The 15,738-nt window shown below is 40.5% G+C and overlaps 1 protein-coding gene across 2 annotated transcripts in view; it reads right to left on the bottom strand.

Annotated features, from left to right (window-relative positions):
- Positions 1-15,538, bottom strand: part of ZFHX4 (zinc finger homeobox 4) — a 157,388-nt gene extending 141,850 nt beyond the window's left edge. The window contains exons 1-2 of one of the 2 annotated variants that reach the window (XM_077752427.1): positions 12,946-15,538; positions 11,582-12,006 (exon numbers count right to left, since the gene is read on the bottom strand). In XM_077752427.1, coding sequence (XP_077608553.1) covers positions 11,582-12,006; positions 12,946-15,538 — 3,018 coding nt within the window. Of the gene's footprint in view, positions 1-11,581; positions 12,085-12,945 lie in introns of both variants that reach the window. The other variant, XM_077752426.1, reaches the window with a different exon arrangement.
- Between the last annotated feature and the right edge of the window lie 200 nt (positions 15,539-15,738).

The following is a 15,738-nucleotide window of genomic DNA, read 5'->3' on the forward strand; positions in this document are numbered from 1 at the left end:
CAAAAGACAGTGGTCTCAACATTCATTGCACTGTCCACATGGTAGAATTGTAGCATATAACTTTAGTTCCTTCCCTTTCTAATTTAGAACTGATTTCTTGAAACTTTTAGTCACATTTTCCCACATTTTCTAGCTTAATGAGATCATTGTCTTATTCCATCAATTTCCCACAGGTGATCAGTTTAAGAAGATATTTGAAGATATTTGTCTGGTTACCCAGTTCCCTGAATTTCGAGGATCATTCTGACTCTAAATATCTTATGGTATCTGTTGTGACTTTAAGACAAAAAAAAAAAAATAAAAGAATAGAGCACTGATTAGGTAAGCACTAATTTGAAACAACTTTGCTTTTAAAGATACTTTTTTAAAACACTTGATGCTCAAAGTTTTGTGAAATTTATCTACCCCAATGGGGGTAAGGGGGGAAAAGGCTTGATGTGCTCCCACAATTAGTGAGGCCATTTGCTTTTTGGAGAACCTATCACTTTCACCAAATCATATTCCTGTTCCCTGAACCTTTGATTAGTCATGTGTACACACAGAACTGATTTCAGGGCTTGCTGATGAGTCTTGCAAAACATCATCAAAGGTTTATTATCTCTAGAGACTGAGAACACTTGCAACGTGCAGGAAGAAATTTCTGCCATTTACTTAAAAACAGAATAAGTGGCTATTAATGATTAACTCATGAGTATCAATTTTTTAAAAATAAGTCTTTATATTCTGTATTCTTCTCTTTCTCCCTCTCCCTCCCTCCCTCTCTCTCTCTTTCTCTCTCTCTCTTTTTCTCTCTCTCTCTCTCACACACACACACACATACACACATATACTCACACATCCATAATGCGTGCATGCAAATTTTTCCAGCGTTTGAGTAGAATAAGTATAAATAGGTGTCCTTGGATATGTACTGAAAACATTATTGAAGTACTGACATCTTGACTTTTCAATCACTTAACACATGAGACCTGAATACATCTACATTTTTCTACACCCATTAATAAAGAATTAAATTGTTCACTTTTTGGAAAAGTGCTATATATACCAATTTCAATGTACTTCTGTACCAATGGTTTTCTAGTAAGTTACCAAGCTATCTTAATTAAAGGGGCAGGCCCAGTTCTAGAAGAAGGAATAAAATGACCTATTACATGCCACGAAAACTTATAAGTAAATATTATAACTGATGGCCTATCTGGAAATATACATTTAAATTGACAAAATTAAGCAATTAGGAAGACATTTTTGCGTTTATGACTTAGGAGATAGTCATTCTATCCTCTGTGTTAAGAATGAACATGCTAAAAACTAAATAATTCCTCATAAAGCCCATCTTAGTTTTTCTAATATTTAAGGAATTATGAGAGCCAAAGACTGTATTTCTCTGAAAATAAAGTTATTTATGAATTCCCCTTAGGTCTATTTTTAAGGAACTTGGTTACGACTGTATTTGGTTATTCTTCTCAGGGAATACTCATCATGGAAAATGTTGGTACAATTGTTCCATCCAAATGTGTCTTTTAATGATTTACTATGCTAATAAAAATTGTAATAAACAAAAAAATAATAATAACCCAGAACTTGCTTTTAGCCAAATTATTTCTCAAGGGACACTGAGGGGCCTCTATTTAAAAAGTAGTGGTAATTGGGGCGCCTGGGTGGCTCAGCTGATTAAGTGTCTGACTCTTAATTCTGGCTCAGGTCATGATCTCATGGTTCATGAGATCAAGCCCCACAACATGCTCTGTGATAACAGTGCAGATCGTGCTTGGGATTCTCTCTCTCCCTCTCTCTCTGCTGTTCTCTCTCTCTCTCTCTCTCTCTCAAAATTAAAAAAAAAAAGAAACTAGTGACAATATCACATAGTAAATAGGAGACAGTTTTCTCCCTTCTAAATAAAGCACCGTATAATAAAAATTCACCAAACAAACTAAATCCCAAAATGTACATCTTGGTGTTTGCATAATTCCTATTTTAGCATGCTAATCTTATTTTTAAAAACAACCCTATTTATTTGGTGTGAAAATTAAGAATCATCCTCCCCCTCCCCCATGTATGATGTCACTTCCCCGGTTACTCAGCGGTAAGCGCTCATTTTTGTTGCGTTTAAAGGAGATGCCTTGTAAACTGACTCTCTTTCGGAGGTGATGGCAATCAGACTTGCTACCTGATTTCTTACAGTTGAACAGTGAACGATTTTAGGCCCTGAGGATATATGCTCGTGTTATTTTTAGACTTGCCAAATGCATAGTTAGAAATATTTAAAGGCTTTGAAAGGCACCACACATTGTAGTTCCCAGACTGTCCTCGCACATTGTACACAGGCCAGTTATAGGTAGTGGAAGCTTCTGTATTGCTAACAATTCTGTCATTTCAAAAGTAAGACTGTTCTTTTCACAAAAAGAACGCTTCCTTAATGACTGTGGTCAACTGCAGCAATGCCAATGACTGACGCTTTTTTGTAGGAAGAGGCAGCCAGATTGAAGAAGGCAAGGTTTCCCCTAGCACCTCTAAGTTAAGTCAGCGCAAACAGTTCTAACAAGATTTGGGGCTTTACATTGGAATCATTAACAAAATTCAAGGAGAGAGAGGAAGGGAGTGCATTAGAAACATATGGTGGAGAGAAAATTTCTGGAACCTTGTAACTAAAATGGATCAAAGTAAGAAGTGAAAGATAAAAGTAAAAAAAATAATAATAATAATTCAACACAAGATTATATTTTAAGATTCTAATAAGGAGCAAGCGAATTGGACTTCCTCTAGCAGTTATAAGGATGCCAGGAAAAGGGAATTGAGTTTTGGGCAGAGGGTAGATGGTGCTTTAGTTGTACCTGTTTAGGAAGTTAAATGCTTAGGGAGCACATTCCCTCTTTCAGGTCAGCGGGGTACCATTTAGTACATTACTGCTGAAGTACCCTGGTGACATGAATGAATTCATGCAGCTTCCAAAGGTGCTTAGGCACTGAGGGCTCAGGCCCTAGGAGTGATAAATATTCTATTATTCTTTCTGTTTAATATACCAAGCACCCAAAAATGCCAGTAAAAAGGAAGTTTCTTTAATGTGAAAGAATTCATTGTGACAGGAGGTATTCAGGTAACAATTTGGACCAGGGGTTTCTCCTTGCAGCTTGTAGATGACCCAGCAGGTGGTAAGTGCATCGCTCTAGTTGGCTGTATCCATACTGGCCAGCTCTAATGTTACGTTGCATCTGCAATATCTTGAAGGGAATCTGCTAACTTGGAAGAATAAAAGTGTGCTCCAAAATCATTAAGCCCTAGACAAAATTGTTAAGTTTGCCTCTGGCACTTTGCCTATCCTTTTCCTCTCCCATTGTCTGCTCCTCCTATCCTCAAGGGCAACAGAAAGTTTTCCTATTAGCAAAGCCTCATAATGTGGGCTAGAACTCCATCACAGGCTCTTACAATTGGGAAGGACTTGATCAGGCATTCTGTTCTGAGTATCAGGTTCCCATATGTCAAAATGGGAATCGTAACACATAACTGTTAGGAAGAGTAAATGAGAAAATGTACATAAAAAGTCTAACTTATGATGACTGTTGTCAATTTATATCCTCTTTTTAAATGGATAAATGGATAAACCAATTATCAGTATGCTTTTCCTGTTGACAGACTATCTGGCATCCGAAGAAGGGATATTTCTGGTAAGATTTCTTCCCAATATCTCATAAATCACATACAGATCATCCTTTGCCAACTCTATTTATAAACGAGGCTCTTCTTGGCACAGGACACATAATCATGGACTAAAAGAAATCAATATTTTAAAACTTTAAAAATTTCCCTCCCAAACTGGAGGAAGTGATACAGTTGGACCTACTAATAGTTCATTTCTTTCCACCTTCAGCTCTGCATTTCACTAATTTTATCAGCAGGGATAACCAGAGACAAAGAATTCTTCAACCTTGACCTTCCTGCGCATTGCTCTTTAAAAATTGCCTAATGGGAAAATATAGCCTTGACATTTATTCCATAAGCAACAAGAAAAGAGAGATGCGTATTCTATGCTACCTAACATTTGCAGTGAAAGAAAGGCTTTGGGAAGATCTGAATCAATGAAGTATTAAGAGTATGGTCTCAAGATACTTTTATATTTATGTGTGCATTCTCAATATGATATATGTAAGTAATATATTCAAGGCTACAAACGTACTTTTCCTTAAAGATAAGAGAATGAGAATATTAATATGATTATGAAACCGAGTAAATAAAATGTTGCCACACGTAATTGCTATTATCTATGATAGTAACAAGCTGGTTCTTGTAATAATTTATCTTTAAGCAGAACTCTGACAGTATTATACACTGGACTTACAAAGGTTCTTCAAGAATCAAACTAAATCAGCATCCTGATCCTATAAGGGGGTTGACTGAGGTTGTAATCTGACATTTTGCATTCGTTATTAAGTGGTTTTCTTCTTCATTTTCCAGGTAATGCATCCAGCCTCCTCAGGCATCAAGAACATAAATGTCCCAACTAATAGAAAAGCTCTATACTGCCCTGAAATTCCCACCATAACCCTTGCCTGAAACTGATCAATAAAGTCTTGCAATGTAAGAGAGCAATAAGAGGAAGTCAAGATAATCAAGTGACATTGCTCTACCACGACTGATGACCTGAGAGAGCAGTCACACTCAGTCCTTTGACCGACCATTGTTGAAAAAAATCCCTGGAAGTTTTTGATGGCTAGTGTATGGGGTTCAGCCCTTAATTTTATTACTATCCTTCCCACACTGTTAGAACAGATTGAGTTCAGAAGCATCACCTGAGAGAAGATGGCTTATATCCTATCACGTTAATAGGTTACGGCCTCCATAAACAGAGACAATTTTCAAACCTGGCACACAGTAAGTGCTCAACCAATGTTTCTGTATTTATTAGAAGCAAAACTGGGGATGTCATTCAGGTATTCTGCAAACAGAACTTTAGTCTTTGTGTCTGTATGAAGCACCATACTGCTCTGAGGTGATGGGATCTGTGAAGATGTCCCCTCGTCGGCTATCGGGGGCCGTGCCTCCATCGCTGTTCCCCTTTTGAGTAAATCATATCATCGTAAGCTCTCCTGAAATACACTGATAATTTGGGAAAAGTGTCTTTTAAGGCTTGAATTATCTGAATAATGAACAAATCTCCACGTCTAATTGAACTCAGCCTGAGCAGAGGCTCAGACTCCAAGCAAACTTGGTAAAGCATTTCCAGTAGAACTCGGGCAGGCCAGATGTTCTGGAAGCAGAACCACGGTCATTATGCACATGCCAGCTCCTCCTCACTCCACCCCGGGCCAAGACCCTTTCAGCAGCGCGAGGCCTGCTTAACATATGACTCTGGCTGCATTACTGCGTGGCATCCCAGCACCCATTCGAACATTTCAGCAATTTTAAACAAGCTCCACTGACAGGGACTATTAAATGGAAGCCAAAGAAGCATGCTGGGACAGCACATTAATTATGAGGTAACACCTTTGTCTGCATTACCTAAATGACCTCAGGGTGGGTGACACGTAGCCGATTTACTACTTTTGGTTAAACCATACCTACCTACACTTTACATGAGACAGAATGGACATAAGTTACACAAAAGCCGCAACATAAATCATGAAGTATGAGTTGACATGGTCCTGAAGTGAAGTGAACGGTAGTGTCCAATTTTTTACTATGTTTCTGAGGTGAGAAGTGCGATGACACGTGCGGGGCAGTGTGTGTTCAGAAGGAGATGAGTGAGGAAAGGTCCTGGGGTAGGGCACAGCCCTATCTCATCCTCATCTCTGACAAGATCACTACACCCCCTCACACGTTCGAAATTCATCCAGATTAAGCAGTTCTGCTAAGGCAAAAATGTACCCTGGGAAAGACTTGAAAGTCATTTACACCTTTGGATGCGCTATTCTGCTTTTATGAAAAGGCTTCTTTCCCTTAATTAAGGGAATGCTAGTTTCCTTTGGGGAATTAGATGGGTAATCTCGCAACCTGAAGCATTTCCATGAAGGGACGATCTAAGTGAGATAAAATAGTAAGGATTTCAGAGAAACAGAGAAGAGCATAATAGTGAGTGCCTGGTGTGTAGGGAGATGGTAGCACTGGTTAAGGAAAGACATGTCAAAACTAAAGTAGGAGGGTTCTGTTGCACACTTGGCCTTCTTTAAATTTTGTCTGGGTTTGTTAACAGTTTCACACACTAAGAACCGTTTTATCTGTTCTGAACATGGATGCCGTAGGTTGCTAATGCCTGGTCTAGGGGAATCCTTTCAGGGGTGGATGTGCATTAATATATATAGTTCATACTTGGATAGACAGATTGGGGGTGACTTTTTTTCTAGGGGGATACAAAGAGGGTTCTCAGCTCACAATGTAATATATTACTTGCCATGTGGACGCAGCGCGCAAGCCCATATTTGTGCCGGAGTAGTCATATTATAACACATGGCTGTGCTTCAGCAAACGTCAAGCTTAAAAACAGAAGTAGACACAGCAGATAGGGCTGGCCAATTACATCGCGGTCTGAAAACACCCGTGATTTATTAGCTGCTATTAGCTAACTAGCTCTTCTCCGTTTGATCTGCGTACTTATTGATGATAAGTATTATGCAAGCATGTATTGTCCCACCGCACAAACTGTCTTTTCAACCTCTGCCTTGTCTTTTTATATGAGAATACAATAGAATAATTTGAGTTGTGATTACTTTTTTAAAGAGAAATCCTGCAACTGGAATTTCACACTGCATTTCAACCTTGAAAGAAACCTAAATCTGAAACTAGTACAAAAAGTGTAAAAATTCCCATATTCCGGTTAATGTTTAGCAACAGCAAAGAATAACTTTTGTTTATCTCTGAAAACAGCTTTCTTCATCTAAACAAACGACTAGAATAAGATTAAGAAAAACCTGTTTGGGTTTCTTAGATACACACACATATTCCAATTTCCTTCTGCACAATGACTTTTATGCAAATGTGCACCACACAATCTCCTGACCTCCTTCACCATCACACCGGGACAATGACAGTTCAATAATTGAAACGGTACATATCTGGTATATTTGATTTTAAATTGCAAAGTTGGACTCAGGCCTATTGAAATGAAAATGCTTGTGATTCTTTGTTAATTCCAAACTGATCGGGTTATTATTTCCTACCAGTAGGAAAAGAAGAAAAAAGAAAAAAAAAAAAAAAAAAAAAAAAAAAAAAAAAAAAGAAAAGCAAAATGGTAAGGTGAAGCTAATTATTCCATTTTTTATTTCCTTGCCACATAACTTTTCCCAACGTGGCTCCTTGCATTCTCTTCTGTGACCCTCCCCCACACCTTGATTTTAGTTCTTAACCCGGATGCTTTCATCCATAACATGGCTAATGAGAAAACTCCAAAAATGTTCCTTGGGGGAATGTTACACTAAAAGTTACCTAGGACTAAATCCCACGTGTGTTCCTTGGCTCACCATGGAGACAAGAGATTCATTCACTGCTCTCAGCCAATTTGAAATCCAAATATGAAAACAGCATTATGGAATTCAGACAGACTATTCTGCTTCACTACTAGCAGATGCAGGAAGAAAAAAGGCTGGTATAATTAAGCTTTTGACTTTGAACCAGCAAAGCTGTGAACACCTCACTTAAAAATACATATAATATTATAAGAGCAGCTGAAGTGCAGGTGTGGCAAGGGGATTTGCAAGCCCTGCATAGGATGGGGGCAGACCAATCAGCTGGCTGGAAAAGTCATGTCCATTCTGAGCCAAGGGTAAACTAACTGTAAAACTGAAATATGGCCAAAGTCGTATTTGTTCTTGTTCGGTTTGAATGGGTAGTGCTAAGTGGCTTTCATTATATCTTTTTAGTCGACTCTTTAGGAAAAGTTAGGGATCATTTAAAGGGGAGAGAGACCAATTGCAATGCATTTTTTAAAAGGAGGGTTGTAAGGAAAGGTGTTTTTTTTTTTAAACACATAACTCAGTTGATTCATGTATTCGTCCTACGAATATTATTAAGGACTTATTATGTGGATATCAATTGACAAAAGTCTGTAGAGGATGCAAAGGTGTGAAATTAGGAGAATATAATCAAACCCAATAAGGTGGTTGGCAAAGAAACACTGCTTTTGCATTATAGCTCGATCTAGATGTAGACGAAGATACACACATGCACACTTAACCTTACGACACTGAGTGTGGGTATCTCTCACTTAGCATTAGCTAACCTCCCTTTAAATATACACTTATACACTGGAAGAGAAGATTAAGGGCAATCTGTAGTTTCATTTTATTGTTTGAATTTCCCAGACCAAGTTTGCTTCATCCTTAAAATTTCTGGCGGAAAAAAATCAAAATTGAATAGTGCTTAACTTAGCGCTTCAGAGAATTCTGCTTGAAGAACTGAGTAAGAGTTTCTTAACAATAACAAAATTCCTGTTTTAAAAAATTCTAAGGAAAATAACACTGCCAAAAAATGAATACAGCTTTGTTTGTTTTTGCCGTCATCGTTAGCAATAGACATAAAGGTATTCTTTTTTTGAGTCCATATGGAAAGATCATCAACACATTCTGCCTCTGGGTCCTTTGCCAAAATACCATAACCCACAAGCCTTCTACCTTAAACATAAAAGGAAAGGTGTTGTTCTGGTCAAATAAAGAAATAATTTTTACTAGCATACGTCTAATGTTAAAGCTGCCTAAATCCTGCCAAATACATTAAAACAACATCTGTAAAACAGATTTTCATTAAATTGATCAGTTTAAAGTTAAGCAGCTACGCAGATGATGCTTTCAAGCTAACCCTCAACCTTTAACCTTTAACCTCCTTAAACTGAAAGGAGGACACACACTTCTTTTAGTAATACTGCTCCACGTTGACAATGCAAGAGGTAAAGTGGTCTATTCCAATCGAACGGACACATAACCACATTTAGAGTGTTATGAATCAATATGTTGTCAATAACGAGAAAAGCTGTTTTCTCACAGCTCTGTATTTGTCTTATAGCTGCTACTTGTCACTTTCCCTTAAAGTCTGAATAATTCAGAATGCAAAATGGTGTAAATTAAACTCCTAATGAAAATGAATTTTATATAAGAGATGATTGTCTAGTCATTAACTCAGAAACTATTTTAACTCTAATTTTAATATTTTAGCCTATTACAAACCATCACTTTTTTTTTTCCCAGGCCCAGGCCAATTTGTTAGGTTCTCATTTAAAAGCAATTAATGTTACTTATGAAGCAATTTCATTTTGCCGACAGAAGCCGACCAAGCTTGCTAATATTCTCATTACTACACTTGAAAATCCTCTATATCTGACTCGTACAGTTTCTGTAAATCAGTTTAGAGAGGGCAACCTCAACACATTCCTATTCTGGAGTACTTATCTAGTTACTACGAGGGATGACGAATGCTCCTTGAAGGATAATGCAAAATAATACAGTTGCTTTGTCCAACACCGAGTTTCAACAGCTCAAATATTTATCTCCTCAATCTTCTTTTAATTCAAGGTAAGTTTGTTCAACGTGTGTTTTTGTGTGTTGGCTTACCATTTTTAGACTCTAGACCACAAACACACTTGAGTATTTAAGAGATAAGTAAGGAAGAGTGGGGGGAAAGTAAATTTTTACATGACTTTATAACATTTTCAAGGGAAGACTATATACATCCTTTGGTTCTGGGATCTGCAGCTCTCTCTGCTTTAAAGCCCTCTTTATAAACAAGCTTTTATCTCATTTGGTTGTTACACATTCGAAGGCAATATCCAACTCTCCCTGAAAAGGAACTTCAAGAGCACCTCTGACACTTAGCAAATCGCTCTGCAGATAGTGACGGTGATCAACTCATGCTCACGGAGTGAACGGATACACTTAATACACGCGTACACACACACGTTTAAATAATCATCAAACAATTAGATTAAACAACATTTCCTGAGAAAATAAACAGTAACACTCTACCCCTCTTTAGCTCCCCACATGAGATTAATAAAATAGAAAAATTTGTACATTTATATCTTCTATTCACAACATGTTAATTTAAAGTGTTAGAGGAGCAGCGTGAATATAAACACAGTTCATGAATATTCTATACAGCTCCCAAGGTCGAGATCTATTATTTATACAAACTTAAGGTTTGTTTTTTTCTCCTAGGTATCCTAAAAGTTTTAATAGGTCAGGTATCAACAGAAAAAAAAGTTGACAATGGAACAGTAGAACCTATGAATTACAATACAATTAATCCCTTGTATTATATTTTCAATACCATCAACTTAGAAGCTTGCACTCCCCTCAAACTGTGTAACCCAAAGCTAACGCTTTCCTTATTGATCTACAGAGCACTGATACCACAGGGACAATGTTACAAATTCTCACGCTACGTCTTTAGGTTTTTATGCTCAGTACATCAGTCTAGACTTTGGACTTCAAGAAACAGCCCAAACTAATAGTGCCAGCCCAACCCAAATAAATAATTCCTGCACCTGCTCTAGGGAGCCACAATCTGCCCTTTTTGCTGGGTGCTTATAGTTTGAAATAGTATTAGAAAAGCCATAGGTATTATAATCGCTGGTTGACTCCTGATAGTATAGTTATCACTGATTTCTAGTATAAATCAATAGATAACACTTGCAAAATGGATTTTGTAATCATATTTAGAGCTTGTTACAATGACTAATGGCTTGCAATATTTTCTGAATTTTAATATCCTCTAGACAAAAGAAGTTTTTAATAAGTTACCAAGTTATTCATCATAGAAATGAATCTGTTACGTTTGTACAAGAACCTAGACGATCAAGCCAATCCAGTAAACAAACTCACAAAATAAATTAACCAGTAATTAGGGCTTAGACAAAGCGGAGACAAGTTGTGTAATAAATGGGGTTCACCAGTTGCACATATTCATTACATCTGCATAGGGTTTTTTTTCTAGCAAAGTTAAAAGTTTGTCATTTAATGAACATTTTTATTTGCGCCACACCCATTGGGAATAAAAACATTTCTAACTGGGAAAAGTCATGTAGAATGACAACTGAGTTAAGTGAAGACTTCCAACGGATGCTTTCTCCAAGGGAGAATGTGTTTACTCCATAACATACAGAAAAACAACAACGAAACGTGCACGTGCGTGCCCGCCCGCACACTCTCTCCCTGTGTTTGGATCGCCCCTGTTTGACAACAAAAGATGATGTACCCAAGGAGTAGCACTGCTCTCATCATCTGTTCCCTATAACCATCAACACCTAGACAAGAGTAGCACTATATTTGTGTTTTATTTAAATCAGTCAATAACAGAAGTATAACCATATGATTTTGTATGTGAAAACACCCAGAAAGCTTATTTTATTTCCGGGAAACCAGAAAAGCCATCAATGCCACTGAGACAGGTCTAAAAGGGACACAAGGCGAACCTTGCAAATAACTTCTCCAATTCCATCTATCTCCGTCTACGTTTAGTAACGTTAAGCAGCAACTGTGTACCTTGCCCGTCTCTTTTTTTTTTTTTTCTCTTTTTTCCGAACTTGCAGATTTGTGCTCCAAGCCCTGAAACAGTTAACTCCCTTCTCTACTCTGTGCCAACGGAAACGGATGTCACTGCTTACCTTGTAGAGCTTCAGGGCCGCCTCATGCCTGTGATTGGTGGTATGCAAGCGTAATTTATCCACACTGTTGCTGTAGTAGTCACAGGCGTTACATTTCAGGTGAACGGGGTTGCCAATGGCTATACACTTCAGCCTCCACTCATTGCTTTTGCCCCCTTCTTTAATGTGGGCCACCAGTTGATATTTCTGCATATGTTTATCAGTCTTGCAGTGGAGCTGGAAGTTGGCTTTGAGCTGAGTGTTGTAGTTACAGAGCTTGCACTGGTAGATATCTCCAATTACAGCCCTCCATTCCTCTTCGGGGAGAGAGCGCTCACTGCTCACATGCACACTTAGGGCCTCCAGGCTGTCAGAGGTGAATTTGTTGCAAACAGCACACTGGAATAGCTTCAGCGCTGGGTCACTGATATAAGGTGACAGCTCTCCTGCAGTAAGGAGGGACAGGTCATCACCCATTAGCTGACCACTGGCAAGCCGGATTTCAGGCGGCAGCTCATTATTTACTACAGGAAAAAAAAATTAAAAGGAAAAATAGAGACTAGAAAACACAGCACACACAAAGGAATCTGTAAAATAAAGTCTTGACAAGGAATGTGCTTTCTCTAGAGCTTAAACTATAAAAAGCTGTAATAGGATTGAATCAGGATCAATTACAATCATCCCTTTCAACTTCTAAATTCCCTCATCAGATAGCTTTAATTACTCCTACTGGGCATGATGTCATTCTGAAATTTGTATTTTCGAGGGCAAGAAAGTTGATCAATACCGTAACAAAACAGTCACGTGCTTGCAATTGAAGAGCCGAGATAAACTTACATAAGCACTAATTGTTATTTTGCAATTTGTCTGAAAGCTTGATGAGATTTGGCTAATACTGCCCGCGTGCCTGTAATCTACTGCCAAATACCTGGGATAAGGTAACGGTATTATTGTGAGTTTAATTATCTTCAATCACAGACATTAAAATAGGTTTCAAAAATATTTAATGAACAGTAATGGTGGACCCTTTGGAAGCTCAGGCGTGGTATTTTAGGAATAATGGCTGAGATCCTTGGGAGGTACTATGGCTAATGACCGTAAGGCAAGTAATGCAAATGAGCATTTGTTAATCAACCTGCTGAATGAAGATGGAGTTTTGCTGACTCCTCTCATGCTGCCCATCCATCCCTTAACTCCTTCCTCTCTGGAGTTAATTCGGGTCTGAAGGAAGGCACAAATGGTTTCATTATCCAGTTGAAAGAGACAGTCCCTTCTAGTAAACTGTCCCCAATTTGTTGGCACTCACCACTTTATCTGGGTGTATCACGCCAAATCAAAATGCGATTAGAGACTAAGTGCAGTGCAGAAAAGCAGTAAATACTAACCGAGTCCTGGTGCCAAAGCGGCTGCTGTGGCGGGATCCAGCTGGAACGGATTGATCATGAGTTGTGGGTCCGCCGGGTTTTCCAGCTTCATTCCGGTCAGGCCTATGTTCTGGGCTAGGTAGTACTGGTAAAGCTCTGCCTCCGCGGGGGCAAGGCCCAAGTGCAGGTTATGCTGGATCTGCTTCATGTTCTGCTGCAAAAGCATCATATTATGCATGTGCTTTTCACTGGTCATATGAATCCGGAGGTTCCTCGCGACGTTGGTCTCGTAGTCACAAACCTCGCACCGCCAGGTGGGTTTCTGCTTGGGTTTGGACGGCGAGGGTGTCCCGCAGCCGCTGAGGCTGGCATTGGGGGCCGGGGCGGCGTGGCCAAACACCTGCTCGCCGTTGCCGTTTTGGAGGTTCTGAACGTTGTTCAGGTGCTTGTCCGACTGCATATGAATACTGAGGTTGCCTTTGGTAGTGGTAGAGTAGTTACAAACCTCACAACGGAAGGGTTTATAGCCACACGTGTAGCTCTCACCCCGGGCAAGCCTGGGGTGAGGCTGTCCAGTCTTACAATAAACACAAGAGCCGCCTGGCTCGGGGTGTTTCTCCTTCATGTGGGCCTCCAGCGTCTGCTGATATTTGTAGTGCCAGTTGCATTTGGGACACTTGAGGGTTTTGCAGGAGTTCCTTGAGTGCATCATAGTCATATGACCACCAAGAGACCTCGAAGACCCCAAAACCGTGTCACACTTGGGACACTCGATGCCGCTGCCGGGGGAGCCGTCTCCTCCGGGCCCCGGGGTGCCGGGAGCACTCGGGGCGAAGCCATGCTGGTGAGGAGTAGCTGAGCTGTCTTCGTCCCCCCGGCCTGCCTCGCCCGGGTGAGCAGCCGCGGCACCGTCTTTGCCGGCATTTGCTTCTGCAAAGTCCTTGCCGCCGGGGCCGTAGCTGGTGACCGCGCTGCCGCCGGCCCGGACGGCGGCGGCCGTCTGCTTTTTCTTGTCTGCGTCGTCAGACACAGCCGCCGAGGAGGACGAGGTACCCTTTTCAATAAATTTTAGCACACTGGATGATAAAGGAGAAATGCTTTGGTTTAAGAGAGGGAAATCTTTGTTACCAATACTCTCGGTGAGCTCGCCTAACGCTTCCTCGTCATCGAGTTCATTGGAGTACGCGTCGTCTTCGTCCTCGTCTCCCGCCTCGGTGGGCTCGCTTTTGACAGGGCACTCCCCGTTGGGGTGTAAAACGCTGCTTTCTTTTGGCCTTTCACAGTTGTTCTCTTGGTCTTTGCTCTCTGACATCTTGCTAGACTCAGCCGATGAGTGGCTGAGGGAGACAGAGGTAATAGGGGTGTTCACGACTAAACTAGACAGCCCCCCCAGGTTCACTTCAGCCTTTGGCATTTGGGCGATCCCCAGCGGCGGCTCTGCTGAGCTTGAGGGGCTCGCGCTCCCTTTCAAGAAGGCAAAGCCAGCCGGCAAAGAGTCACCATTTTCAACATGAAAAGCGCTCCATAAACCGCGGAAGGTTGGATCGGGTCCTATGAGGTTTGTAGTAGAAAAGTGGGGATAAACAGAAGTGGATTTTTTTGGTTCCAGAAAGCTTATAAGAGGTTCTTTGTCTTTGCCAATCCCCTGTATTATGGCGGAGACGCATTTATTACTGAGGAGCTTCTGCTCCTCGTCATTGAGGGTCATCCGATGATCATGCACAGCATGGGTTACAAATGACCTGATATAACCGAAAGACAACTTGCACAAGAAACACATTAAAACAGGTTTCCTTTTCCCGTCGCTAACACAACCATCGAATTTGGACAAGTCCACATTGTTGGGGACATCTTTGGACACACAGGAGTTTTTGGCTGAGCCATCACTGGTGAGATAGTCTTTCTCTCTCTTGTGTCGGAGATCATAGACACGGAAACTGTGCAACACAGGACCAACTCCTGCTAATGCTGAGGTATTTGGGAAAGCCTGATCGGCTGTAAATGGTTTCCCGAGGGATGAAGCGATATGAAAAGTGTTGATGATCTGTGGGTAGAACGACATAGGTGCAGAAGCAGACTGATCACTCTTCTCTCCAGCAGACGCCAGGGAGTCGAGAAACATCGCTGTGGAAAAGAGTTTGCTATTTGCCCCAGTCTGTGCATTCTGCCCACTTTCTTTGGAGTCCTCAATTATATATGCTGACCCGTCAGGCTGGTAAACTATCTCCCCTGTTAAATTTTCCACGTCACTGTCCTCTAACTCGCTGATTTCGCTCTCGTTGTCATCCTTCAAGATGGGAAGGCGGGCATTAGGGCAGTGGTGTTCCATGTATTTCTGTAAACTGGGAAAAGAAGTGGCACATTCGTTGCAGGGTATCTCCTTGGCTGAGGTAACCTGAGTGGCAGCTGCATTCTCAACGCTGAAACCCAGCAAGACTTCACTTTTGCGCTCATCCGTTTTCAGGTTGTCATCTGTGGAGCTGTTTTCCCTGTCAGGCTCCATCCCTGCAACTTTCTCTGGCACCTCATTATCAAGTTGTGTCGTTCCACATAGCTTTGATGTGCTCTGCCCATTTTCCTGCCTTGAGATAGGAGGGGAGTCACAGGTTTCCATGGCAATTGCTACATGGGGATCTCATTTCATCCAGCCTGTCAGGGACCTGGATAAAAAATAAGGTGAGAGAAGCCATTTTTATTAAATAATGACACAGCTCACTAATAGCCCATCACTAATTTACAGCTGCTGTAAACTTGACTATCTAAAAAGGTGAGGGGGAAAAACTTAAAACCAGCACACCTATCTATCACAGACAG

Source organism: Crocuta crocuta, unplaced genomic scaffold (assembly GCF_008692635.1).
Source record: "Crocuta crocuta isolate KB4526 unplaced genomic scaffold, BGI_CrCroc_1.0 scaffold141, whole genome shotgun sequence".
NCBI classification, from domain to species: domain Eukaryota; kingdom Metazoa; phylum Chordata; class Mammalia; order Carnivora; family Hyaenidae; genus Crocuta; species Crocuta crocuta.